This window comes from Coprinopsis cinerea, assembly GCF_000182895.1.
Source record: "Coprinopsis cinerea okayama7#130 chromosome 11 map unlocalized cont3.11, whole genome shotgun sequence".
NCBI classification, from domain to species: Eukaryota; Fungi; Basidiomycota; class Agaricomycetes; order Agaricales; family Psathyrellaceae; genus Coprinopsis; species Coprinopsis cinerea.
The window spans coordinates 1625634-1652456 of NW_003307534.1; the positions used below are offsets into that span (position 1 = coordinate 1625634).

General features: G+C 52.7%; 9 protein-coding genes across 9 annotated transcripts; 4 read left to right on the top strand and 5 right to left on the bottom strand.

Annotated features, from left to right (window-relative positions):
- Nucleotides 1-916: 916 nt before the first annotated feature.
- CC1G_15737 (hypothetical protein) lies at nucleotides 917-3841 on the top strand (the record flags this gene model as incomplete). Its single annotated transcript, XM_002910262.1, has 5 exons — nucleotides 917-1950; nucleotides 2003-2033; nucleotides 2090-2732; nucleotides 2799-3000; nucleotides 3055-3841. The coding sequence occupies 5 exons, from the start codon at nucleotides 917-919 to the stop codon at nucleotides 3839-3841; spliced, it is 2697 nt and encodes an 898-aa protein (XP_002910308.1).
- Nucleotides 3842-8576: 4735 nt separating this feature from the next.
- CC1G_12367 (hypothetical protein) lies at nucleotides 8577-9762 on the bottom strand (the record flags this gene model as incomplete). Its single annotated transcript, XM_001838841.1, has 5 exons — nucleotides 8577-8810; nucleotides 8867-9087; nucleotides 9143-9445; nucleotides 9503-9670; nucleotides 9729-9762. The coding sequence occupies 5 exons, from the start codon at nucleotides 9760-9762 to the stop codon at nucleotides 8577-8579; spliced, it is 960 nt and encodes a 319-aa protein (XP_001838893.1).
- A 1281-nt stretch (nucleotides 9763-11043) lies between these two features.
- CC1G_15738 (hypothetical protein) lies at nucleotides 11044-11420 on the bottom strand (the record flags this gene model as incomplete). Its single annotated transcript, XM_002910263.1, has 2 exons — nucleotides 11044-11051; nucleotides 11252-11420. The coding sequence occupies 2 exons, from the start codon at nucleotides 11418-11420 to the stop codon at nucleotides 11044-11046; spliced, it is 177 nt and encodes a 58-aa protein (XP_002910309.1).
- Nucleotides 11421-12658: 1238 nt separating this feature from the next.
- Nucleotides 12659-13764, top strand: CC1G_12366 (hypothetical protein; the record flags this gene model as incomplete). Its single annotated transcript, XM_001838840.2, has 3 exons — nucleotides 12659-12745; nucleotides 12799-12954; nucleotides 13021-13764. The coding sequence occupies 3 exons, from the start codon at nucleotides 12659-12661 to the stop codon at nucleotides 13762-13764; spliced, it is 987 nt and encodes a 328-aa protein (XP_001838892.2).
- A 1323-nt stretch (nucleotides 13765-15087) lies between these two features.
- On the top strand, nucleotides 15088-15593 carry CC1G_12365 (hypothetical protein; the record flags this gene model as incomplete). The annotated part of the gene is made up of 4 exons (XM_001838839.2): nucleotides 15088-15095; nucleotides 15185-15390; nucleotides 15462-15476; nucleotides 15508-15593. The coding sequence occupies 4 exons, from the start codon at nucleotides 15088-15090 to the stop codon at nucleotides 15591-15593; spliced, it is 315 nt and encodes a 104-aa protein (XP_001838891.2).
- A 1613-nt stretch (nucleotides 15594-17206) lies between these two features.
- On the top strand, nucleotides 17207-19081 carry CC1G_12364 (hypothetical protein; the record flags this gene model as incomplete). The annotated part of the gene is made up of 4 exons (XM_001838838.1): nucleotides 17207-17649; nucleotides 17700-17794; nucleotides 17844-18642; nucleotides 18694-19081. 4 exons carry the CDS (start codon nucleotides 17207-17209, stop codon nucleotides 19079-19081), a joined length of 1725 nt encoding a protein of 574 aa, XP_001838890.1.
- A 429-nt stretch (nucleotides 19082-19510) lies between these two features.
- CC1G_12363 (hypothetical protein) lies at nucleotides 19511-20150 on the bottom strand (the record flags this gene model as incomplete). Its single annotated transcript, XM_001838837.1, has 2 exons — nucleotides 19511-19670; nucleotides 19732-20150. The coding sequence occupies 2 exons, from the start codon at nucleotides 20148-20150 to the stop codon at nucleotides 19511-19513; spliced, it is 579 nt and encodes a 192-aa protein (XP_001838889.1).
- Nucleotides 20151-20276: 126 nt separating this feature from the next.
- On the bottom strand, nucleotides 20277-23899 carry CC1G_12362 (ankyrin repeat domain-containing protein 50; the record flags this gene model as incomplete). The annotated part of the gene is made up of 7 exons (XM_001838836.2): nucleotides 20277-22123; nucleotides 22176-22531; nucleotides 22586-22723; nucleotides 22797-23141; nucleotides 23199-23223; nucleotides 23280-23453; nucleotides 23503-23899. The coding sequence occupies 7 exons, from the start codon at nucleotides 23897-23899 to the stop codon at nucleotides 20277-20279; spliced, it is 3282 nt and encodes a 1093-aa protein (XP_001838888.2).
- Nucleotides 23900-24812: 913 nt separating this feature from the next.
- On the bottom strand, nucleotides 24813-26149 carry CC1G_12361 (xylanase glycosyl hydrolase family 10; the record flags this gene model as incomplete). Its single annotated transcript, XM_001838835.2, has 6 exons — nucleotides 25916-26149; nucleotides 25751-25859; nucleotides 25542-25691; nucleotides 25374-25492; nucleotides 24990-25322; nucleotides 24813-24938 (listed from the first exon to the last, which is right to left on the bottom strand). Exons 1-6 carry the CDS (start codon nucleotides 26102-26104, stop codon nucleotides 24813-24815), a joined length of 1026 nt encoding a protein of 341 aa, XP_001838887.1. The 5' UTR covers nucleotides 26105-26149.
- Nucleotides 26150-26823: the final 674 nt, after the last annotated feature.

The following is a 26823-nucleotide window of genomic DNA, read 5'->3' on the forward strand; positions in this document are numbered from 1 at the left end:
GACAGTGGCGGTGATGGATAGGATAGATGTTATCAGATTGGAGAGGTCCGTTTGGCCGGGATGATTGTGGGGAAGATGCGGGGAATGTTCCGGCGCGTCAATTTCGTGCGATCTTGGCTCTGGTGCGGGGTAAGAACGGGGTGGTGGGGGGGGGTCGAGGATTGGACTTTGCTCGCCAGGGATTTGGCGTTCTACATTCGGCGTTGAGCTAGATAGCTTAAAAGATACGAATATCTGTCCCAGCGCACTTGCTTCTCCCGAGAAAAAGAGAAATTGAATGGGAAAAGATGGGAAAAAGGGTGCATGGCCGCCGAGAAGCGGTTGAGTTGATGGGGGTGTTATCTCCGGTAGCGAATCAAAATAAGCACCATGATTACGTACATTCTGACCCCCCTTTTCGCTCGCGTTTTGGTGGCCAAAAAGGGGTGCAATGAGGGGGGAATTCTGGAGATTATTTCCCGATTCAGATCGGTTGCCCTGTGCCTTCTTCATCTCATCTTGGGATCAACGCCCTCCTTCGCTGTCGCACTCGTTGTCCAAGACCCGCTCGTCGCTGTGAGTCATGTCCTGCTCGTCGTTTGCTGGCGCTGTCCAGAAACATTGGGCTCCATTTCTGACGCAGAGTCATAGAGGAAAGGCCGTGCTTGGGCCCCTCGTGGAAGTCGTCGAAATCAAATTCGGGATTCCGTATCCCAATTGCCGTATATTTCCCCACACAGGAGAAGCAAAAGCGGGAAATCGCCGGGAGATTCCTTTATCCACCACCATACCAACAACGCATATCGGGTGCAAGGAACGAATTGCGATCCACTTGACTGCTTGAACCTTTGACGACATCGCCGACGACTACCATCCTCAACGACCACAACGACCACCGCGACGACAGCAGCAGCGACAAGAGACACACAGCTACCCGATGTCGTACTACACGGGCACGACCCCAGCGTCAGCGTACAAGCCTCAAGCTCAGGTGCGAGTCGAAGGGTTTCATATGCCATCGCCTGGGACGCCACCAGGTTCCTCAGGGACCAACAACTCTGCGGGCTCGAACAACGGCGCCAACACCACTAACAGCGGCGGCAGCCTCAACGATCTATTCCCGCATAGCTTCCTGCCCGATGCTTTTCGCAAGTTCCCGCCCCCAGCAGGCTCGGGCGAAGGCAGCCATGACTTCAACGACGACCTCGTGTCCTTGATTGGCGATCGAAACGGCGGGCCCGCTGGGGCTGGCGGCGGTGGAGGCAGCGGCGGCGGCGGGGGCAACACAGGCGCGAGCGCTGGCGGTGGCAGTGGAGGCGCTTACGAGGAAGGTTATCACCGCCCCCACAACATCTTTGACGTTTCCAGCCCAATCCCTGTAAACTCAAACCACCCAAATGGTGCACACAATGGCCCCGGCAGCCAGCCCAGCTCCCTTCATTCCCCTTCCACATCGCTGCACGACTACCAGCACCATCCCCCGCCTCATTTCAACTCGACTCTGCCGGCCCTAAACTCGTCCATGCGCTATGAGCCTCCGCCAGAAAACAATCCCCTGACGCCCTCGTCGCCCAATGTTCCCCCTTCCTCTTACCATGTACCACATAACGGGTTTACGCGACATACCCCATCACCTAGTCATTCTCACCCTGGTTCAATACCCATCGACGGTCGGTCAAGATCGCGGTCAAGACCCCCATCCTCAGGAGCTGCAGGACCGGGATCGGCTACATCTGCAGCCATGAACGCTCTCAATTCGGGAGGTGTTGGGCCTGCACGAACGACGCGACCCCGGCGAGGAAGCAGTATCAGTGGAACCAGCCCTCCACCTCTGCACGGTCGTCCTCATGCAATCGTGATCCCGGGCGGCAGTCGTCCCTCCCACAGTAACGTTGTCGGAAGTCCTATAAACGGCAGTGCCGGCCCAGGGAGCAATCCCTGGTTCATGGCCAACGGTCAAACCCAATACTCGTAAGTACCAGGCGCTCGTAGTTACCCTCGGGCTCATATGACGCCCTTGCAGGACCGATTACCTCCCCACCCCAGATCCCTCGGTTCTCACCCTTCCATCCATTCTTCCATGTCCTCGCACCACCATTCTCATTCGCAGTCTCAATCTGGCTATGGCCATTTTTCCCTCTCACCTCCGCCCCAGTCTTCTACCAACACAGGCTCCGATCTTTCGCACCATTTACCTCCATTGCACCACATGGCGCATTCCCTTCCAAAATCGCCCATGGAACAGCATGTTCCTCACCCCACGCACCAGCATCATCTCTCGGGAAGCGGGATGCCAAAATCCCCTCTAGACCATCCGTATCCATCCTCGTACGGTTTTGGAAGTGGGAACGTAAATGGTACCGGAGGTGGCAGTCCGCCCGGTGCGAGTCCAGGCAGTCTGCCTAACGGAATGGGGTCAGGGTTGGGGAATGGGTCCATGGGAGCCGGTGGGGTGACCCCCACGCCCTCGAGCTATGGCATGAGCAACATGGGCATGAATATGAACATGGCGGGGTTGCCAGGTAGTGCTCCCAGCGGCGGCATTCAGCCACCCCAGGCGATCATCAGCGGTGGGACTCCCGCGTCTACTGCCGCTCTTTCAGCATCGGATAAGCAAGCCTTGCTCGCCAACGAGAAGCGTCGAAGACGTAGGGAAAGCCATAACGCTGTCGAGCGGAGACGCCGGGACAACATCAACGAGAAGATCAGCGAGTTGGCGACTCTCATTCCCGAGTGTATGCTCGAAGGAGCAGGTCAGTTTCAGTTTATTTACTTTTGTTTTGGGGTACGTGATGCTGAGGATTTGCGACTACAAGCAGGCCCCCCGAATGCCAAGGATACTGGCGTATCGATTACCCCGCCCTTGACTGAAGACGCCCTCGTTCCTAAACCCAAGGAAGAGCCTCTGAAGCAGGAAAAGGATGAGGATGGTACGATACCCCCAAGTGGCACCCAAGAAGGCGGCACTGTCGTCAAAGCGAACAAGGGTATGATCTTGCGGAAGAGTGTCGAGTACATCAGGTCGGTTTTCCCCTTCTATCCCTCGACACAATCTAACAGTCTTTCCTCTGCTAGATACCTCCAACAACTGGTCACCGCCCAAGGCGCACGTAACCGGGAACTGGAGCAAGAGTTGCGCAAGTTCCGCGGTTCGTCTGTATCCTCTGATTCGCCTTCCTCGAACAGCGGCGAAGGTGGTGCCAATCCTGGTACGGACTTTGCTTCTATGTTCCGAATTCGGGAAGTATTGACTCTGGACGATGAAGACGATGCGGATGGGGATGACTCGATGAGTCTGGGGATGGGAGGGGAGGAGATGGTGTTGCATGATGAGATTGTGGGGAGTCCGACTTTGACTGCTGCTACTGCTACTGCAGCCGCCACTACCACCACCACTGCCGCTAATGGTGGTGCTACTGGTGCGCCTGCTGCGCCGCCTGCGAGGAAGGGACATCACAAGCACTCTTCGTCGACGTCGAGGCCTAAACCGCCGAGACTGCCTTCTATGCCTGAGGAAGACATGGAGGTTGACAAGATGAGCAATGCGGGTGATGTTGCTAATGATGGGGAGAGTTTGAGCCCCGGTAGTTCTACGAATGAGGGGGGTAATAGTGGTGACGCTGAGGATCAGGAGAGGGGTCGGACGCGGGGTGTGAGGGGTGTGCATGGACAGGGTGGGGGTGCCCAGGGACAGCAGGGGCAGGGTATGGGCACGGGTGTGAATGGGAGCATGAAGGAAGAGATGTTGGATGAGGGAGGTGACCATTCGATGGGCGCTATGGATAATATGTTTGGGATGATGAATGGGCACCATGGACATCATCAGATGAATCATCACCAACAGCAGGTTATGGGGTGGTAGACTTTTTGGTTTGCTTTCTCTACCCTGTCGTGCCTGTCCTTTCCATTGCTTTCCGACACTCTATCCTTCGACCGACTTTCTCTTCCCTCTTTCCGACCCTCCTTCTCTTCCCCTTTTCTGGTACCCTCTTTCCCCCTACCCTCTTTCCTTGGTTTTCGGCTTGACCATCGATACCACATTCTATTCCATCGATACCTCCCCCCTCTTTTTTTTCGTTCCGTCTTTCCGGACGATCTCCTTTCCATGTGTAGCAACGGCTCCACTGCTCCATTTCTTTGAGCCCCTGTGGACCCCCTCGGACGCGAGGAAGCCGAGTTCCGAGGACCGAGCTGTTTTGGGGCTTGTTCTCCTTGACTGCTCTTCGTTCTTCGCTCTTTGCCACTGCTCCTCCACTACACCACACCGCACACCTCAAGCTCAAGCTGACCTCGTCCGCCGCGTCCCTCGACATGTTACGAATCTAAAAACGAACAACCGAATGAACGACAAGAATGTAACTCAAATGAAATGCCAAAATATCTTTTTCTTCTTTGTTTTGCTTATATTATGTTCGACTTTTCCCCCCTTTTCTGCTGTATCTTTTTCCTGCTTTCCAAAAAAGCTGTTGTATCATATCACTTTTTTTCCTCGTCAGTTTGCTACTACTAGCCATATGTTTGTCTGTCTGTCTTTTCTCCTATTATCCGAGTTTTTCGAATGTTTTTCAACTCAACATGTAACAAGCAACACACATTGAGCATGGTTTTTTTCGATGCTTTGTGGAAGGAAAACAATGTGGAATTGTTGTATGCATCATTATGGATTCTCTTTTTTCTCCTTTCCGTCTAGATTCTTTTGTTCGTGGGTGTGGGTAGAGCGAGTGCGATGAAGTAAAGGTCATGGCTAGGAGCGAGCCCACAGAAAGAACGTTAACGAACGACGATCTGCGTTTTTTACCCGGATTAGATGGACGTGGAAGAGATGCGATGCCAAAAGATGGAAGGAAGGTTTCGTTTTAGTGGGTCTACCCATCGTAAGTATTCTTGGATCGGCCGAAACTTGAAGGCGACCCTCCTCCCTACAAGTAGCTTGGAAGGTACGGTTTGTGAGGGTTTCGATATCTTTGACTTCGATGTAGGTGTAGTGGTTAATAATTCTGAGTTTACTCTAGGTCCGAGCCGTTCTACCTACTGACTCTTAGCTGGGGTTTCATCGTTTTGGATTTTGAGGGTCTCCCAGGGGAGACGGAGGACGTTCTTCTTCCTACCAGTGAGCATAGAGCGTGGCGTCATTGATTCGGAAGTGCGGTGCGTACTAGTACATCAATGATCATGGATGGGGAAGTCGGAGGGAAGGAAGGGGTGAGAATAAGGACGGAGAGGGAGGGAAGGAAGGAACCGTTCCCTGGTGAAGTGTTGTTTCTCATTCGACTCGTCCTTGTCCTCTCGCTCTGTGCGCTGACTCGGACTCGGACTCTCGGAGGAAGCGATGTTCCATTGAACTTGCCTGGGATGGTCAGGGCATCAACCCGGCGAAATAGTGATGCACATGCGAGGCGTTTGAGTGGACTTGAACTTGTTGGAGAAAGGTGGGAGATGATTGGTCGCCTCGACAAGTCAACATTGGGTTTTGGAAGTGGGTGGGTGAGTGCGGGGTGGGAAGTTTTAGAGCATTCTCTCATCCAGCGTTCCCATATCCCGGTGGTACTTGCGACAATCGAGTATGTAAAGAGTACGTGAATCAGTGAGGAAGGACTTGCGAGGTTCGAGTTTCGTTATGTATGTATGTTACGTCTTCGCCTTCTTTGAGGCATTACCCTTGGATGATGTAAAACCTATTCAGAAAGCTCAAGTCCGGCGCCTATTTGATGTCAGAAGCTCAGTCCGGCGCTATTGGATGGAAGCACACGAGAAGGACTTCGATAAATCCTCCATAATGCACTCTGGGATATTATGCTGCGTTTCATTTCTCAGTGGTACATGCGGGTGTGAATTGTAGTTCGAGGAACACGAACTTTGCTGTTCATTTTTGTCCTCTTTTCTGGTATAAAGCACCGAAGCCGGTGACAATGTACAAACAAATAGTCCAACTAGGCGCCCGTAAGTCCGTCCTTCGGATGGACATCTATGATCACCTATGGAAGTAGCGTGTATGTACTTCCTTGAGAGAAACACCGCTGGTGGTTGGGCGCCTCGGACATCTCCCGGTGGGGAAACATCGAGAGTTGGGACGGGTTGTTGGGTGAGAAACAAGTGACCGAGTACTCAAATCGGACCCTCAACTCGAGTCGTCGCTGAAGATAAGGATAGCTTGTGGAATGTCTAGTGCTCCCCCCTACCTGGACCAATCGATCTTACGGTAGAAAAGCCGATTATCCGAGGCCTCAGGCTCCAAGTCTACAGCTACTATTGGTGGACTACCACGCGTCGTTTTGGTGGCGCCCATTGAATGAGGAACACATACAACGTGGAACGCGCCACCGCCAGTGGGACGGCTGTTTCGATGAATTGACTTTCCTTATTGCCTTCCCTGAAGATCAGTGAGAGTCTAGGTCCTCATTCCATTATCATTCTTCTTCTTCTGCGCACGAAGCTTCCTTCAGCCAATTCTATTTGATGCCGTATGTTATCGGATCTACTGCGAGCCTCCGTCCTCGGTATGGATCCTCTATCGAACCATCGTACGGTGATAGAAGAACTACAATTGAATAGGTGGGTTTTATCGAGTAGTGGGTTTTGGTGATATTAAGAATAGGAAGGCAAGTCTTCCGGCGTCTTTTCTGTGACGCTGCCAGAGAAAGGTGGTTGTAGAACTGACGAGCTCCACCTCTACCCCGTCGTGAATGCTTTTGATAGGTTATTAGGAAGGTTGGCAGATTTTCCGATGCACCGTTAAGTCCTTTACTTTCCCAAGGACCGTCTTGAAACTTACACTCTCGATGAGAAGTGAACGATTGGGCGTCTTGAACCTACGCCAGGTAACGCAAACCCACAGCACTGAGGGAAATTCGCGGAAACTACGGTGATGTCCACATTGCCTCAAGAGACCGGGAACAGACGCGCCTCGGCCAGTTCTAACCTCAGGTTGAATGTCTGCCTGTCCACCGGCTACTAATCTACATCTTCTAGATTGACGTCTGATTATCAGTCAACGGCGGGTGCGAGCGTCAACGGCAGATAGATGGCCTGTTATCGATTAAAGGCAAACTCCGTTGTAATAGCCCATGCCATGCTTTCCCCCGCTCGGAAGGTTGCGAATGTGTGTGGAGAGGCTGTGGGGAAATAAGCGAGATGAAAAGTTTCCGTACTCCAGGAAGAAGCCCGGAAGCAAATCAGAATCCAAGTTACAGGAAAGGTTATTTCGGCCCTGTGATTCGACTTGTGTGCTGCGTTGAACGTAGATAATTATGGAGATCAACTCTGAACTTGACAGTTGTTTCACTGGCTTCCTACTTATTACTCACGTTCGTCGGCCCTGGAGTGCATCGAGAATGGAGGCGGGTATTATTGAGCTCATCTCTTTTACGATTGGTTTCCACAGCCTTATCTGAGCTGAGAATATCCACAGATAATCACAGGCATCTAAAAGTGAAGTCCTTACGACGGCCGCAGTAGCTTCCTTAACGAACACTGATGCAATGCGAAGTTGGCCAAAGAAGCGGCTGCTTCTCTGGTTCGATGCGGGGAATTCTCGAGGGTTTCAAGGGGGGGTCGAGTATTCTATCAGAACAGGGATAAATGGGATACAGGGTGCCAGAGGTCTCACTGATACCATCGACAGACATATGGCAGGACATGTTTGGCAGTTCGAAAGATGTTGCTGCGAGACTATCCTCTCTGGGTAGGCCTCCGAGATGCAAGGGTGAAATGTGAGAGCAGAGGAGAGACTGTGCTAAGGAATACTGCGAATATATACAATTTATTTTATAACCTGTGGGGATGGAAAGTATGATACCAAGACCTGAATCTGTCCTTCGATCGCAGGGCGCGCGTCGAATATGGTATCCCTGATTCCTATTGGAGACTCATCGGACAGCCACCCCCGCGTTTAATGGACGCTTGGGCCGTGCTCGTCACATGAGAGGGCGAAGTCAGTGCAGCTGCGATCCCTTCTTCCAGGTACGGTACCTGCAGTGCGAGGTTAAAAAAATACACTGAATGATAATTTAAACAGCGCTCAGGCTTAGCAAACACGTTCGTCTGTCATCACGAGGAGTTGAAGGCGGCCTGAGAAACTTCGACGACTTCATTGAATCTCTCATGAAGAAAACACCAGGAAGATCAGGGACGAATGCAGTTCGTGGAGTTCTCCCTGTCGATGACGCCTGGACGTTTCTGTCGAGCACTCGGACAGCGAGAAGCTCCACTTGGAGGATGCGAGGTTTCTCCACGAAGTCCGAACAGCCAGATTTGACGCAAGTAATCATGCTCCAATAACTTCAAGAAGTCCAGGGGCGCGGTCTGAAATGCTCTAAAGTGCGGATGTCCGTGAAGTCTATCTGAGGAGGTTTGGTTCTAAATGGGTACTGCGAAGTGCGGAGAAACGATACACCGAATTTGTTGCGGCAAAAGGAACAAGGGGGGACATGTCAACGATGTAAATGGTAAATGGAATTCTGATTACCTTTGGCTAGCAGTGGGATTGCAAGAGAGCTTGCTCAGATAGTGATGTCTTAAAGAGAAATACCTCAATATGTAATAGAGATAGTGGGGGTCTAGCTAATACATACAGGTCTAACTGTACACGACGGTCATGATCAAACAACGGCACGACGCGCTTTACTGTCAACAGTGCTTATGCTACTGGCGTCATCATCCAATTCTTTGCTGCTTCGCTGCTCAGAGAGATTAGCCAATTGGATAATATTTTTCGAGGGCGGAAGGGATGACGCATTGCTGTTGCGATTAGTTTGGCGGTCCTGGCCGTATATGAACCAGTCGAACATGGCGATTAAGGTCGGGACATTGAACCCAATAATGGAGAGGACCAGCTGCATCTTTGCGATCAGATCATGCTCGCAAATTCGTGTATAGATGTAGACCGTACCTCGAAGTGTGCGGCCATGTCAATGACCACGAGACTGTTCGTTCCACGAACAAGCGGTGAGAAGTATAATGCGGCATGAACAATCGTGCCCAGAAGTAGGACAACGGAGATGGCCAGAACGGAAGTGAAGTTTCGTATCTGGGAGACCGAAAGGTCGGAAGACTTCTTGAAACGAAACCACAGCGAGGTTCCTATCAGAACAATCGCACTGAGGAAGGTAGCTACGGGAGGTGTAAGAAAATGGTCAACTAGATCGATACAGACGAGCCTACTCACCAACAAAATTCGCGATCGAAAACTCTTCTTTCCCTCCATTGCAATAAGCGACACTCCTCGCCTTCTTTCTCAGACGGCTGTAGTGCTCACACCCCATAGTGATACTCCAAGCGAGACTCCCAACGAGCAGGACGGCGAAGAAGACAGCTACCCGAAACCCTGTATTTCGTGCAGAGTTTTTGAGCGGGGCTTGTCTTGACAAAGTGATCGAAAGCCCGATTCTGGTGCACCATAGTGCGAGTAGCCACGAGATTGACATTAGCCAGTATTGAGCTTTTTGTCTTGGGATTTCGTCATGCGAGTCTGGGGGTAAGGATTCGATCGTCAATGGCTGAATAGGGAAGGAAGCGGTGTGCGCACCTCGTTCTTGATACAACGGCCAGATAACGACTGCCAAGATGGTCGCCAGTATCGGCAACGGGAACGCAAACCAGTCATCCTTCCACAAGTTCTTAGACTTGAATTGGCGGAATGCTAGGCGAGCAGCACTCGTTCCGACACCAAGCCCGTACAAGACCGAGATAATGGCTACAGATAGATCCCTTTAGTTCAAGCGCCAAAGAGACTTCAGAATGGAGTAACGCACCTTTCCAGGCGACGAAAGACTGGTCTGCAATCATGATGACAGTCAGTCTTCTAGAGAGATACTTCGCCTTCCACTAGATGGCAGAGAAAATGTGGGGGTTCGAACAGGGTCCAAGTGAAGGGAAGTTGGGGGGATTAAATAAATGCCAGTGTGCCCTGGACACACCACGCAGTACACAACGTCGGACGCCATCTTGACCGAGGGTATGTAGGTATGGGCTTACGGGCGCGCGGTTCGCGGGCGGTAGTCCCTCACTTGCGGCCTCTGTATTTTTTAATTAACCCTTTAAAACAGGGGGTCATGGTGCAAGCTGTCTGTCGCCGCCACCGGGGCCTCGTGTCGAGCCACCCTGGCCGCAGGCTACCATCCACAATCATTTTTATCGATAAGAGAGCCGGGACCGGTGGATACCGTCTGCCTCTCTTTCTGGGGAGCTCAACGCATGCCTTGAATGGATGATAGTCGAACCTTCCTTTCGAACCGCCCTAGAACGGAGAGATTCCCGACGGGCGCCTAATTAAACCACGTGTACTTTGTTATCTGCATTGGCACTGCCGCGAGGTGCGTCCTTACTTACGAGGTATACAAGCAAGTCTGCGCGTGTACTATGCGTGTTCTGTGACTTTGGTAATTTCAAAGATATATAAAGTATGTAATTGAGCGCTCAGCGCCCATTATAGCAGGGTTTGGGACCCATTCCTCCTGGGTTATCGGTCGGGGGCCCTCAGGCTGTGCTTATGGGGAAAAGGCCTAGTAATATTATCTCCGTAGCGTCCGGAATTTCCGGCAGCTGCTGCTGGTGAGGTTGTCTTACATTCCCCATGCGCTGCAATGAAGTTGATAGCAGCCTTGCGGTGTCGGCGAACGAGCACGTTCCTTCGGAGGCTACGACTTCGATGGCGAATATCTCGAACGCGTCGGAGTCGGTAATTGCAAGCCCGCGACGTAGGGGCGACGCCCTATCAGAATGGGAAATTACAGCAAAAGCGGTGTTGGAGCTCCATGGGGCATCGGGTATCAGAACGTGAAGTAATGTTCAGTACCCAGTTCAGGTGAAGACAAGAGGTGGCAGATCGCTGAAATGTGGACATGGATCTGGTGAGGATAGGCACCGAACAGTTGGCATCAACCTCTTTCCCATCGACGGCGAACAAACGGCCACCGTCGGAGTGTCGTCACGCCGACCAGACGGCAGAGTTGCCGGAGGAGATTCTGAAGGGCATAGAGGACTATATAAGGTCTATTCTACTTGGTATAGTACAGAATAGAGTACAGTCGTCTCGTGAATTAAAAGGCTCTAAGCTAGACAAACCATCTAAAATCCTATGTTGTAAAGAAGTCAGTATCTGGGATATTGTGTGTAGGGACTTGACGACGCGAGGGAGATTGCGGATAATGTGAGGGGTGGTTTTGGTAAGTTAGTCGGTTGAGCTGCCGGGGAGAATAGTTACCGGTCGAAGAGAGATGTACTGGCCGTCGAGGGGAGTCACAACGATGGTCCCGTGTGGTGGGGGTTGTGTTACCTCTGCGAGCATCATATTCGGCCATGCGGTTTGCGACACGGCCTTGATACCCTTCGGGAACTCCTAACTTCTCTTCTTCTTCGATCGTGATAGCTACAGAAGAGCGGAAAGCGTCGTCAGCAGCCAGCATCTGCTCCCAGTCGGGGTGCTGTTTCCGGTGACGGTTCATTGGAGAAGAGAAACGAATATATGATATTCTTTTCAACTTGAGAGAAAGAAAGAGCAGAGGGTTGACGAAAATCAGCAGAATTGGAATCATCGAAGCTATGTACACGGAAATGAGACGACGAGTGGGAATAGTCTACACTACTAGATACAGAGTGAGTGCGCCATTGTGTTTGAATGAAAGAATGACCGTAAACGCGTCAATAAAACGCGTTTCGTAACGTGTTTCTTTGGAGAGGAGGAGATGTCACGGTAGAAGTCAAATCGTGGGACTCGATTCGCCGTTGAGCGCATGCCGTCGGAGTTGAAACGGGCCTTGCAAGAGCCTGTTGACAAGCAAGCCACGCAAATCTCCATTTATGGTTTCACCTGGGGGGGGGAGGTGCCGTGAGATCCTGTTCCAAGATCCGAATCGCTGCCGCCTCTTGGGTGAAGAGCCCAAGAGAAAGCGTGGACGATATGCATGTATGCATTTGCTTTACATGTCGTGGCCAGTCCGAGTCACCCGTCACCAAAATACCATTTCAGGGTTCGAGGATGCTGAGGCTGTCGGCGATATGAGAACTTAATTCATTCTCTGCGAGCTGTGCTGAACAACCTATTCTTCGACCGGTCAAGTGGACGAGCACAGATAGTCCGAGCGCCTATGAAGGCCGCTGAGGGAAAGTCAGAGTCAGTAAATTAATCATAGAATATATTACAATGTGAAGCTCACCTTCTACGATACTGCTGGTGGGGATCGTCCATGAATTTGTGGACCGGCTTCCGAGGCACAAAGCGCTCGAACCGAGCCACACAAGGTGGCGTGCTGTACGACCTGCTGTAGTAACGTACTTAGTTTTTACACCAGATTAATCTCGCTAGACACTGACTCAGGGTATCTTTCTCTTGGATATCGGTCGAGCTCGCTGTTGTTCACGACGAAGTCGAGGAAAGTCAAGGAGGACAGAGCTCGGCCAGGCTGCAGCCTTGCCCCGCCGAATGATGGCGGCATTGATGCGTGCCGACCAAAACGGACATATCGGCCGAGAATCTTCTCACCGTCCCGCAGTTTGTTTCCGGCCGCGTTTGCTCGATAAACGGTTACGGCCAGTTTGCGCGTGAAACTGCTGTAAACCCCCCTGGCTGTTAGCGCCTCGACTCTACACCTCCAGCATGCCCTGTTGACGCCGTGCTATATAAAATTTCAACACTTTTTGGCTTTTACACGACACCTACATTAGACAACAAGCGAACCCGGGGATGGACGTGGGCGTCACAGTTGAACAGGCTTCAAGCTGGCGCCAGTCTGAGGCGTTTCGGGCTGCGAAGGAACTGGCCTATGGGAGCGTGAGTTGAGCCTGTATTTTTATCTGATAATCATTGGGCTAAAAGATCAGTAGACTGCTGGAATCTTGTCCAAGATTTTCGAGCACCCTTTCGACTTGACCAAAGTTCGACTACAGTCGCAGGTTCTCGACGCTACAGCTCGTTTCTCCGGACCTATAGACTGTCTCACGAAGACATGGAAATATGAGGGATTCCGTGGGCTCTACCGGGTGCGTCCTGCCACACAAGTTAAACTGCAATTTGTCTTGTTAATCCCCCTGGTTTGGTTCCTGTAGGGTCTTCCAGCACCCATCGTCGGTGCGATGGCTGAGAACGCCTCCCTCTTCCTTTCTTACGACAAATTCAAGAGTTTGATTCGACACGTTACGCACCAGCCGCCAGACGCCCAACTACAATTATACCAGCTCGGGATTGCAGCAGCGGGTGCTGGCGCGGTGACGAGCTTCCTCCTCACGCCCATCGAGCTCGTCAAGTGCAAGATGCAGGTGCAGATGCTGGTCGACCCTGCGCACCGGGTCGGACCCCTCCCAGGGCCCATCGCCGTCTTCACCTCGGTGCTTCGCACGACTGGTATCAAAGGCCTTTGGTTGGGCCATACCGGAACATTCATCCGTGAAACGGGCGGGACGGCAGCGTGGTTCGGGACGAAGGAGTATATTGCGAGTCTGCTCCTAGCTCGACGCGTGCGGAAGGACCCTGCGACGAGCAAGGAGCTCCGGCCTTGGGAGTCGGCTGTGTCGGGTGCCTGCGCGGGTGCTGCGTTCAATTTTGTGTTGTTCCCCGCGGATACGGTGAAAAGCGCGATGCAGACGGAGGAGGAGCTGCGGGTTGGGAGGCAGGTTCCGCCTGGGCAGCCTCCGCCGCCGAGGGCGACGTTCCTGGGGACGTTCAAGGCGATGTATAGGGCGCAGGGTTTGAGGGGGTTGTATGCTGGGTGTGGCATTACGGTTGCGCGGTCTATTCCGAGCAGTGCGATTATTTTCTTGACTTATGATGGTCTTAAAAAGTATTTCGGATAATGGCTGAGTATACCATAGGACAGATACCACACCTGCTACGTAGAGACGGGTGCCAAGGCTCTAGACTTGACTATTGACCTACTAATCAGACATAGAATGCATGTGTTTTCTTCTACTTATACGTATCTTGACAATTTAAACTATCGTATTGAACCCAACTTGCGCGGTGTAGGTGTCTCTAAACAGCAATTGTTCAGCGATGGGCGCTAAACTCATTATCGTTATCTGATAAGATGAGTTCGCCCCATACAATGGGGAAGAAGATAGCAACCGAGGGCGTTCTCAAGCCCCTGCTTAAAGCCACACAGAAAAAATACCTGAAGTCTAACTTGACGGAACTTCGTGGTGACTATCTTCGAAGTTTGCTGTCTGACCTGCCTTTGGCTACGCGACAGGGAGCGAACTTTCTGTAGTGAGATTTACTACCGCACAATCCGAGCCCACATGGACCTCCCACCCAAGAGCTTCTCGATGTTTATCACTTTTATATACCACTTTTGCACAGCACCATGCTTCTTCCCTTTAACCTGAACTACGACGGTCAAGACTAAACCAACGCGACAAGACCTACGCAGAAGAGAATCTAGCGGGTCCTCAGCTGAACGTCTTGCTACGTTCAAATTGGGAAAGATTGGGAGCTCTTGAGCAAGGTGAGCGCTTCTCGTCCCCTTGGGCCGTGGAAGACAAGCTGACTGTTGCATTGCTAGAGTGACCTATAACTCAGCATTACCTCCAATAACATCGTATTATCGTCAACCACCCTTCGCGCCTGTCATCGTCAGTAAACCATCGTCATTAACCGCGCAACGTTCGGTTGAAGTCGATTCTGACGACTTCCCCAAGACAGACAGATATGAATCTAACAAAAGCCCTCCTGGTTGCACTGGCCGCAGCTACAGGTGCATCTGCTGTATCATGTCAATTCCAAGGCGACGCTACGAGGGGTGCGCGATGTATATTCGGTACCGCGTGTCCTTCGGGGTGGAGAAGCGTGTTTTGGGACACTGGGTGTCGCCAAGGCCAGCGATGTTGTGTTTAGACTATCCTTCCAATTTGTAAATATAATTTATTCCCTTTCATTTTGCACCAAAGCCGACCGAGAATCTAAAACGAGAACGAAGAGAAAAGAGCCTGAATCCAACCTGATTCGCGAAACGGGCAGCAGAGGAGGGAGGCAAGGTGCCCCTATGTGTGCACCATCGAGCTTGGCATCGGCACACCCAATCCGTTCCCACGGCCAGAACCGGAAACCCCCGTCGTGAGCAAGGCCTTCGGTTGCACGTCACGAAGAATTTCCAATCCACCCTCCACACACCGTCCACCATGTCCTAGTGCGTCCCTGTGCTAATTCCCAAGCTCAAAACATATTCACTAACGGCTTCTGAACGTACACTTACGCTTGTTACTGCGAAATAAACAGCCAAATCCTCGGTCGTGCCATCAAAAACGAGTACCTCGCTTTGGGTACCTTCGCCAGCGCATTCGGTCTCGCGTTCCTCTCGACTCGTGGTGGTGACAAGCAGGCCCCACCTACAACGGTGCAGCAGGCCAAGGCTGAGGTTCCTATCAACGCTGGTTCCAAGTACGTATATTTCAATCCGTATCCGTATCCACCACAAGCTCTTGGTGGGTTTGACGTGGAAAGCGATGGATGCTGACGGGTTGTTTTTTGTTTTCTTTGCAACTTTTGCCATTAGGGATGAGGAGGAATTGTGAGTTCTTTTCTTTTGCACGTGTTGTTAGATGGAGATGGAGGGCTGACGACGGATTGTAGCATCAAGAAGTTCCTTGCAGAGGCAGAGAAGGAGGGCGCTGGTGCTTCCCATTAATTAGAGAGCGGTTGCACAGTTTTACCACCACCACCACCCCAGATTCAATTGCATGGATTTTGAGATTTGGAATTTTTTTGGTTGGGCGTTGAGAAGGTTGAGCGTTAGCGGTTATTATTGTATTTGTTTCCGGTGAGAAGTATGAGCGGGAAGGGGTGCGTTTGAAGTGGTGCGTGCGTGTTCAACCTCGTGTTTTTCTGGATTGTTTAGACTGACCCTGATGACAGAATTTGTGCTTTCACCCCGAGTTCTTGGCTAGCGGACGACGCGCTCCTGTCGACGTATCGCAAGGGGAGAAAACGAATCACTGCTCTTGAATTCAGATCATGACCAGACACGACAACGCGCCAGCTAACAAGCTTGTCTTCGCTCTAATCAGTCGTGCTCGGCGAAGGAACATTCATTTACCTTTGCATCGTGAACTGATCTTTACACACAGCACTGCGTCGAAGATCCTAATAACTGACGTGCATTTACTTACATACCTATTGGGCAACAGCGTCCCTACTGCCAACGGTTATCTCTTTTTACCCTCGAACGCGCAACTGGCTCCCTGCTCGACACGATTGGACACCAGCGTCGGCTGCATTGAAGACCTAGAGCATCGATTTCCTAGGGTATTTGTAGACGATGCAGTGCTAGCAGTGTTGAGTGTAGGTCCGCGGAGATAACCTTCAACCACTCGTTGATGGCGGCGCTGTAGTGTACTGACCTGCTCGCCTTTAGGAACACCGGATCGTTCCCCGCTTCGACTCTTCCACTTCTCGCCTTGAACATCGCTCGTTGTGCACTCCCCTCGTCCGCTCCATCCGGTGTACCGGTTAGAACAACATTGCACGCCGTCGCCATCGCATTTCGCAAGTGGTCGCCCACCGCGATTTGGGCTGGAACTCATGACCTCGGCTCGCTTCACCTCGGGGGCCTTATGATACTGCTCCCTCAAGCCGGTGTCAAGTCAAGGGGATGTAATTACGCCTCCAGTCAAGCGGGACACGCTGCCAACTTACGACAACAAGGACGCCATCTCGTTGGAGTCCAGGTACGGTTCTCGACCGACACCGGCCCTACGAGAGTCAAGCATTCGAAACCTGCTTTTGTCACGTCGACTCCACGGCCCCGTCCCCGTGGTACCCCTCCCCTTTGCCAGTCTGCTTTAAAGCTGCTGTCGCCCCTTTTCTTCGTTCTACAAAGAGATGCTGGTTCTCAGCGATTCTTGGCAAATGTACCGTCGGTTTTTCGTAGGTAATAGAACTTCAGAACCCATCAACTCTGTATATTAGTAGGGATTCGCGTCTACAAGAGATCAATTTAAATGGACTTGACTCTTTCTCCATCCCATTCGACTTGAAGCTTGATATCCTCTGCATATGTACGAGAATCTTAAACCCTAAAATTCAAATATGCTCGGGAACGTCGACAACCGACGATTTTTGATGAGTTTCGATGACGATGAAGCGAAAGACACCGAGAGACATGCCCGAAAGTTGGCAGGTGAATTCATGCCTAGGTTGCTTCCGCACCACGACGACCGCGACGACGACGGCGTTCAACGGTGTTACAACGAACGACACTTACGACCACCGCTTTCCACGACGATCTCGATACCTTGAACGATGAGCTCAGCGCCTCCGTCGTCGTTCAACTACCCCTCTCCCCACGCCAAACGCCAATCGAGGCAGCAACCACCCCGACCGCTCCATTTGCTCGACATCGCGAATCTGGACGGGACACCCGGTGCTTCGTCGTCTTCTGCCTCGTCGTCGAGCAAGAGAACGTCGTTTGCGAGTCCTGTAGCGTCGCCGTCACCCAAGTCTGCGCCGATAGACCCGTCCACGGGGACCCCACAGCGATCGAGAAGACAAAACTCGATACCGTACTTTTCGCCGCACAGCGAGAACCATCGTGAACGCGAATGGAAGAGGAGGTCTGCGCAGTCGTCGCGTTCGGGGAGTCAGACTCGTGGACAGCTTGATTCTCCGTTTGTGGAGAAGGCGATTGGGCTGGGGCTTCAAGTGGAGGGAGAGAAACCGAGACCCAAGTTGACTTTGGCAGAACAGTGAGTTACCGCTCGCATATTGGAATTACTAGGTCTAATAGATGTAAAAGACATGCAGATTTACTGTCCTTTATTGCTCAGAAAGAGGCTTATTGTCTCGAGCTACGGACGCAACTTGCTGCACACGAGGAGGAACTGGCTGAACGTACGTGGTCGCGTTGTCTCTACAAATTCGCGCTCTGATAGTCGAATAGTGAAGAGGAAATGGGAACGGATAGTGAACCGTGGTGTTGAACGCGAAAACAGTATATCGAATGCCAACACGGCTGCACTCAGGTCATTAACGAGTCCAGCAACGCTTTCGTTCGAGGGACTAAAGGGCGGAGTGCAGGAGGTCAGCAGGCTGCTGAGCGTCGCAACAGGGACAGGGTCCCGCCCTCCCTCTGCTACACCCTCTCCTCTACTCTCCAGTAAATCCCTCCCTCGACATTCAGCCCGCGACTCCAACTCCTCCGCCTCGACGTCCAGAACAACAACAACATCCAGCAGCACAGGCGCACACCACCGCCTCTCACAATGCTCCTCAGCAACCTCGCTAGACGAGGACGTCGACACCGTCAAGCAGCATGTCGAGCCACCGCCGAATGGTAACAGCAGCATTCACAGTTCGCCGCAGGAGCTCATCATCACGGATACAGGAGCCACGCCGACGGTCAGCCCCAACCCCGCCTTCCTCGAGCAAAAGGAGCGGCGGAAGCGGAGGAAGGATTTGTTGGATGTTTCGGTTTCGTCCTCGGGCGGTGCGAGTGTGAGTGATGGGCCGGATGATGCGTGGGATGTGTGGGGTGCGAATGAGGTTGGGATGAGTGGGTCGGTGAAGTTGCAGGACCCGCCTAAAGGCAAGGCGGCGGCGGTTCCACCGTCTTCGTCGATCCCTGGTTCGTCGATTGTGGGGTTGGGATCGCTGGCGTCCCCACAGGCGCAGGTCTCGGCGTGGATGGACTCGGTGGGCAAGAAGTTGGGTGAGCTGCAGAAGAGCCCGACTGTCACTGCGTGAGTGTCCTTTGTCTTCCTTTGGTGAAACTACTGCTGACCGGAGACTAGGTTGAGCAAAAGCCAGAAACGAGCCTCGCTGATTCTGTCGGACGTGTCGCAATCGATCGCATCCGCGCTCACAGAGCCACCACCTTCACGGCCTCTCACCCGCGCTTCCACCCAATCCCTGTCTCTGTCCCGGTCTGGCTCGCTTAAGCGCTCTTCCACCACCAGCAAAGTGTCCCTCATCGACGCCGACGACGATGACGACAAGTACGCGAAAATGGGTTACCCCGCGGCACCCAAGCCAGTTTCACCGCAGACACCCAGCATGGCGGTGATGACACCCGACGTCAAAGTTACTGCGCCGTCGTCGTCTGCTGTTATGAAGACCACTAGCAAACTGGAGAAGAGAAAATCGCGGACGATCAAGCCGGATGATGATTGGAATTGGTAGCTCGCGAACACGCCAGGTTGCAAGTGGTAGCTACAACTTGGCAACTGACACAGACACCGCTTCTCATAACCTTCGACCTTCTTCTTTATGTGTGTAACCCACTGCCATTTTCTACCACTTATGGCCACAGTCAGATATTTGTATGTTCAATGGCCTTTTTTTGTAACGATAATTCATTGGGAATTTAATGTTGGGGTTATTGTGCGACTATGAATAGAACCGGCTGTTGCGGGGATGGAACCTATAAGTTGTAAGCGCCAGTTTGTGATCGCCGGCGCTTGAAGAGCTCGAGATGAGGAAGTAGTTGTTTGGCTGGTTGGTTGACGGCACAGGGGAGCCAGTCGGAGTCGGGCGAGACAAGGGCCTGTCGCTGAACAGCGCTGAGCCATGATTGGCTGGTATTTTTGTGGGATGCAAACCCCAACACACTCAGGCGAATGGGCCGTATGCGTCCGCTTTCCAAGTGGACTGTACCTGCATCGAATCAGACCCGGTGTACGAAGCTTTCGCCCTCTCGTCGTCTTGCATCACAGTACCAAACTCGTGCGAAAGGACAGTATTCCATTTCAAAAGGAGAAAAGCAATTGAACTATGTAAATAGATCTTGAATATCATCGTGACCTCGCTCTAATGCTAAATCAAGTGCCGACTTCCCCTCCCTGTCCACCATGTCCGCCTGGACCTCTTTGTGCCCAAGTAGCAGCTCGACGGATGTTCGATCTCCAACGTACGCCGCCCACATCAGAGCCGTTCTACCACTTTCGTCTTGTGCGTTAACCTCGATCCCATCCACCCGAAGCAGTCTCTCGACAGCACGATCCTCGTCATACCTCGATGCCACTATCAACGCGTTCAATCCATCTTTGGCCCGTAAATGGACGTCAACTCGGTTCTCCTGGAGTAGCCTATCGACGATATCTGCCGCCCCGGAACGCCTCGAAGCCAGCATCAAAGCTGTCCATCCAAAGTCGTCCTGGAGATTAGGATCGATACCCTGGCTTGGAGCAATGCGTCGACCACTTCTACGGAAATCCGAGAGCTGCCACATGCTATCATCAAGGCAGTCCATCCTTGTCGATCTCGGAGGTTAAGTTGGGCAGGGTCTAAATCCAGGACCTTGATGATAGCCTCCCTGGACCCAGACCCGGCTGCAGCCATGAGCGCCGTACGGCCGTCCTTGCCTCGCCTCTGAAGGTCAAATGTCGTCCACTTGGAGCAATTGTTTCACGGTCCCGTTGTTTCTGTGTCGCGCTGCCAGCAATAATGCGGTATCGCCGTCCGCAGATACAGCGTTGACCTCGATTCCTTTCGTCGCCAGTAACAGGCTGACTGTTTGCACTGGCTTGCAACCCATGTATTTCAGTTCGAAGTGCACAGGATGGTAGCAAGCATGCATCAATGCGGTGAACCCGTTCTCGTCCCGTAGGTTGACTTGGGTACCCTCGATCCGAAGTAATCGCTGAACGATTTCGCTGCGCCAAGCGCCCGCAGCGATCATCAGTGTTGTTTGGCCGTCCTTCGATCGGGCATGGGCTTCCACTGGGTTCAGTTGAAGTAGGCGGTCGAATATTTCGGTCTTGCCGCGGTAGCATGCTGCCATTAGTAGTGTCCAGCCACGGTTGTCCCGCAGGCTCGAGTCCAACCCTTCTGCCCTCAGCAAACGGTCGACCACTTTGCTGTGACCCTCCTGCACCGCCAACATCAACGCTGACTCTCCTCGCTTGTTCTGCAGATTGACGTCAATCCCCGGCTGTCGTAGGAGGCGGTCAACGGCCTTGACGTGGTTCCTCCTGGAGGCAAGCATCAGGGCTGTGCAGCCATCTTGAGGCGACTGAGCGTTGAGTCGAGTCCCATCGGCTGCAAGTAGTTGGTCGATGATCGGGACGCAATCGCCAGCACACGCCGCCGACATCAGGACGGTGAACCCCGGGTCCTGGTAGCTAACGTGGGTCCCTGGCGTCTGAAGTAGCCGGGCAACTACTGCCTCGTAAGCTGCCTGGTTGCTCTCCCCGCTGGCACTCTGCTCATATCCCATGAGTAGGAACAGTTCGAGGCCATAAAATCCATGTACGTGGCGCACAAAAGGGAAGGTGGTGTAAAAAGCAGCTAATATCTTTTCCGACTCGGAGAAAAATCGTTCCCATTCCCCAAGGATAGCGGCAAGAACCAAAGCCGAGCTCCCGTTCGAGTCCCGCAGATGCACGTCAACTCTTTCTTCTTCTAGCAGACGAGAAACGGTGGACGGGTGCCCATGGGCGCTGGCCAACAGCAATGCCGTTTTGCCGTCTTTGTTCTGCGCGTTGACCTCGATGCCCTCCATTTGAACAAGGCGGTCGACAAGAGAGGTATACCCGTTTCTCGACGCCATCATCAACGGTGTCCAGCCCTCGTTGTCTGCCCGGTGAACGTCGATGCTTTCGTGCGCCAATAGCAGATCGGCAACAGATTCATGACGGTTGGCGAGCGCCCACAGCAATGCCGTTCTCCCATCGCTCCCTCTAGTGTTGACCGCAATTCCCTTCTCCCGAAGCAAATTCATGACAACCTTCTCGTAGCCATTCATCGAGGCGATTATGAGGGGGGTCCATCGAGGCCCGTCTCGGCCTTCCTCGTCGATGACTAACTCGACTTCCGTTATCGCATTGATTTCTCCGTGACCTGCGATAGCAGGAACGAGCGCTGGTAGGTTGTAGGCGGCGACGACGTGAAGAGGTTGTAGAAGAAGGATATGTGTGTTGAAGCCACCCGGCCTGTAGCCACACGGGAACGAAGAGCACTGGCGGATGAACTCGATGATTGCCGTCCACATTTGGTGAGATTGGCTTTCTCGGGCATGCGAGGCCCAGTGGACATGGGCGTATCGGAGGAATGGGTGGTTGTTAATACACGACGCGAGATTCTGTCCCATGGTTGAGCTGGGGCCTGGGAGGTTTGTCAAGTCGAAGGCGACGAGCCTTTGGATGCAAATCCGGGTGAGCACTCCATGGGGATCGGGAAAGTCTTTGTACAGAAGACGCTTCAGGGAATCATATGCGGTGTAGTCTGACGCATTGTCAGCATCCAATGTCAAGTGATGATCTCGAATGACACTTACGAATGAGTCGGACTACGGTGGGCCCCCATCCATTCTCTTGAATATGGATCAAACCGCAACAGATAGAAATCAAGTCGGCCTCGTCAATTAGTCGGCCCTCGTCGAAGATGTAGCTCTCCGGAAGATTCGCTACTGCATAACGAACCTCCTCTACTGACAGAGGTCTCTTGCAGTACAAAAGCCACAGAAGCACCTCCTTGGCAAAAAGAGCATGCTCTGGTCGCTTTTCGATCCGAGCCAGAGTATCGGCGTAGATTCCATCTAGCCCAGGCGGTATTCTCTCGAGCGTTTCCCGCAGAGTCTGGACAGAAAGGCAATCCTGAATCGCCTCGACCTGGAGTTTCGCGTGAAGAAACCTGAGGATGAATAATCAGCTGGATAAACAGACAGATTGGGTCTGGGATACGCACATCCCATCAGCCTTTTCAAGTATCTGAGAGAGTAATTCTTCCTCGATACCATGGCGCTTGACCAAAGAGCGGAGAGAAGGATTCCTTTTCACATTGTCCGAAACCATGAGGGCCATGTCTTCGCCGTCGGCCGATACCCTGAAGAATGTCGTATTCGGCAAGCTCAAGCTCTCCTGGAGGGGATCCAGGGGGCCTCGAGAAGATCGCGAACTTTGACTGGAGCGAGTTGATGGTTTCAATAAGGTCGAACTGGGTGTCAGGGTTGATTTCATCAACGCCGTCCAGGACGATGTAATTAACGCGAAATTCCTTTTCTATCGTACGGAGGACGTCGATGAGCTCCTGTTGAGACGGCCGTGTGCCCCGGTTGACGTGATGGGAGTGCAAAGGCTTGACAATCCCCCCGAGGAAGGGGTGCTCCTGGAGATGTAGCTTGATAAGACCCTCGAGTACATCTTCCACTGACAGGGGCTCTGTATAGCGAAGGTATGCGAAGATCACGCTGATGTCCCTGGTTTCGTCGACATCCTGTTCGAGGCGGTCCACGAGTTTTGACCTGCACATGAAGCACCCATAAGAGGCCATTTGGCTTTCCGATGATGATTGAACTCACGCAAGGACTGACTTTCCAGCGCCCGCTGTTACGTTCCACAGTCAGAATGAACCGAGAATGTGATATCAATCCGACTCTTACCAAGCCCTGTTCCCCAGATGACACTCGTCTCCCCGCGAAACCAGGCGCTTACCAGATAGCTCTCGATAAACCCACAGCCAGTGCCGGGGGTCGACTGTTTCTGGATACTGTTATGGATCACGCGGAAGTTTACATGGGGTGCGAGCCATTCCGCTGCTTGTGAGGCCCATTTGCCTGCAGCCCAAAGTTCAGTGAGGCTCTTCTAGAAACTGCAAGGACCTACTGCACTCGTCGCCAGGGGGCGGTTCAGCAGAGCTGTTGTATATATTGGTGGTATTATTGACCGTGTCTCTTCCGACATTAACGAAGTTTCCTCCACTGATTGTGACATGGTCCGAATTATTGAGAATTCCTCCACTAGCGACGTTTGAGCTACGGGTTACTTCGGCGCTGGATCCTGTGGAATCCTCCATGTCGTCGACTACGGATACGGACACAGGGGGGGAGTGCCGATCCACGTCGCTGAGCAACGTTGGACGACCCATTGCTTCGTCCGCGGTGTGCGCTGGGTTCAGCGCCCGACTTGCGCTCGCAGAGCTCGCAGCCGCACGGCCCTCAGATGGGGAAGGCCCATCGTCACAGTTCGTAATCGTCTCATCGAGAGCCGCTGTTGACAACATTCACCTCTTTGTCCTGAGTTCACGATCATAAGACCAACCTGCAGCATGTCGATCTTTCTTTTTCTTCCATTTCCGCCAACCTTTGTCACCCTGCAGTATCCATATCAGTGACTGCTTGGAGAATGGCAGTAGCAACGTCAGGACACTTGCCACCTCATCGCCTTGGGATGAGAACTTCACTCCCATTCCTGTGGTTTCGACGCCCTGGATTTTGGGGTGAAGGCGAGGTTTCGATGGGAGAACACTGTGACAGTGGTGGACAAAGCGTAGGATCGATGAATGCTGTACACTCATTTACCCTTGACTCTTGTACACACACAGCACGGGGTGTTCGGTTTTAGCCGGCCCCGATGTGCCAGCGACCCACTTCTGGTAATTTGAGCCGTCAGCTGAGGCTACAGGAACCGGTAGAGCAGCAAAACCAGAAACATTTACGCAGAGCCCATGGAAGCGGTCAGGAAGGAAACTTTGTCGAGTGAGGCGGAGCCTGCGGGGCAAAAGTTTCTATCCCGCAAGCCGGGCCGTTGGTTCGAACCTGGAACAACGCGCGAGTGAAATTTACCAAACCACCGATACCGTAACTTGAAGAGGTAGGTAGACCTCCTCCATCTGTCAGGACTGTAGGATGGACATCTCTGCTCTGCCGTTGATATGGGGACTAATTCGGTGGATCGCGGAGACAGTCGCCTATGGCCGTGGCAGGTGACCGAGTCGGCCGGGTAGGAGGTCCTAAGGGACGACTCGGGGGTTCGCGTCCAAGTTTTTGGCCTGTGCTGACCTCGCAACTCACACACACACCGACCTAACGGATAGTCTCTGACTCTCAAATACGAATAGAGATACTAGCCGTCATGAAGTCCTCTCTTTCGTTCCAGGTCAAACTACCACAGAATAAATAAGCTTGTCAAAGAATCTACTTCCTGCGAACGGGCTTGATGAGACCCTCGACAATACCGTAGTAAGCGGGCTTCTTCTTGAAGTCCTCGTCCCAAGGGAGAGCGGCACCCTCACCCTCGAACCAGCCGGGAACCCAGGAGTACTACGCGTCTGTTAGACTGGAATCATTGCCATTAACTACGAAAGTACGAACCTTGTCGGTCCAGTCCCAGATGGTGATACCAACGCATCGCTTCACAGCCTTGCAAGCTGACACAACGGCTTCGTAGTCCTTCTTTTGTTGGGCCAACTTCTCGCGAGTAACAGGCAAGTCCATTCGGATGTCAAGCTCAGTAATGGCAACGTCGACGCCGAGGTCGGCGAAGCGCTGGAAGTTCTCCCTGATGGTGGTGGGGATCTGTCCGAGGATGAGATGGCCTTGCACACCAACGCCGTCGATGGGGATGCCGCGAGACTTGAGGTCCTTGACGAGCTCGTAGACAGCGTCAGATTTGGGGCTTAGTCCCTCGAGGTTGTAGTCGTTAATCTACGCGCAGCGTTAGAATGGCATGGAACGACGATTCCAGCTATCACTTACGTAGAGCTTAGCCTTGGGATCAGCAGCCCGGGCAGCCTTGAAGACAGTGTCGAAATAGGTGGTTCCCGTGGTGTTGTAGAACACGGTGGGGCGGAAGGTTCCGTCATCAAGGAAGGCCTCTGACATTGGGGTTCAGCAGCTGTTATTACCAACACTCATTCGACATACCGTTGACAACATCCCAGTGGAACACGTCGCCCTTGTAGTGGCTCACCAACTTGTAGCAGTGCTCGTGGATGATCTCATGCAGGGTCTCGCTGTCGAAGTTGCCGGCCTCGACCCATGGAGCGAGTTGACTGTGCCAGAGGCAAGTGTGTCCTGACGGCGCGCAGTCACGTTAAAACTCGCCTAATCGAGCGGAAGATATCTGTACTAACCACGAACGGCTTGCCTGTTCTTCTTGGCGAAGGCGACGAGTTCGTCTGCAGGGCCGAAGTTCCAGACGCCTTGCTCAGGTTGGATGGTCTCCCACTTCATGCTGTTCGACTGGAAGCGCAGCGTCAGCGATGGTCGGACAGGAGGAAACGAGAGAATACACATACAGGGGTGATGGTGTCGAACTCCCACCTGTCACCGGACTTCTTCATGTAGGCCGTGTCGTTGATAGCGACGTAGTCGATGGCGGTACCAAAGTACTGCTTGCCGGCCAACTTGGAGAGGAGGGCCAACTGTCCAACGACACCCTGGACAGTGAGGGCCATGAGGAAAGCAAAGGTAGCCGTGGTCTTCATCTTCGAGGACCCGCTGGGGAGACTAGGGACTGTAGGCAGCGAAGAGCAACTGGAGGGTGCCTCGCAAAGAAACCTAACAGCGGTACCGTGTATTTAACAGAAACCAGTGGGAGAGTGCCAAGTCGCCGCGACAAGACCATGCGACGCCGCGGGGAACCGTTCATCGTCCAGATGTTGAATAGAAGAACGGATTTGTGACCACATTACGAAGGTGTGGAGAAGCCGGCGAGAAGCAAGAGAATTGCGGAGAACCTTGTGTTTCACCCCTTTTCGACTCGAAAATGCTAGAAATGGGGAAAGGTCCCGAAAATCTCTTGATGGAGCTTCTTCTGAGGATTTGCAGCCTCTGTCCTTTCCTTTCGAAGTAGTCAGATAGTCCTTTGAGACGCGTAGAGTGCTTCAAAGGAACGAGGAGGCCACTGTGTGTTACGAAACGTTCAAGAAATGAATGAGAGCGCCCGGTAGAATTTCGGGTACGAGGCTGCGAATAGAGCGGGGAGCGGATGCTACCTTGAGGTATAGGTTACCTCTTGTATCACAGTCTAGGGAATCTACTGGCCTTGGTTCCGGAGAATCTATGGAAATACTATTAGCCCTATGGGATCGCAAGCAAGTGTCCCATGCGTTGAGGCCCACCTCGCGTGGCGACCTAGAAACCACCTCAGAGTCTAGGGGATAGGACGTCACGGATCTTCGTCGGGTGCCTGGAAATCGTTGGG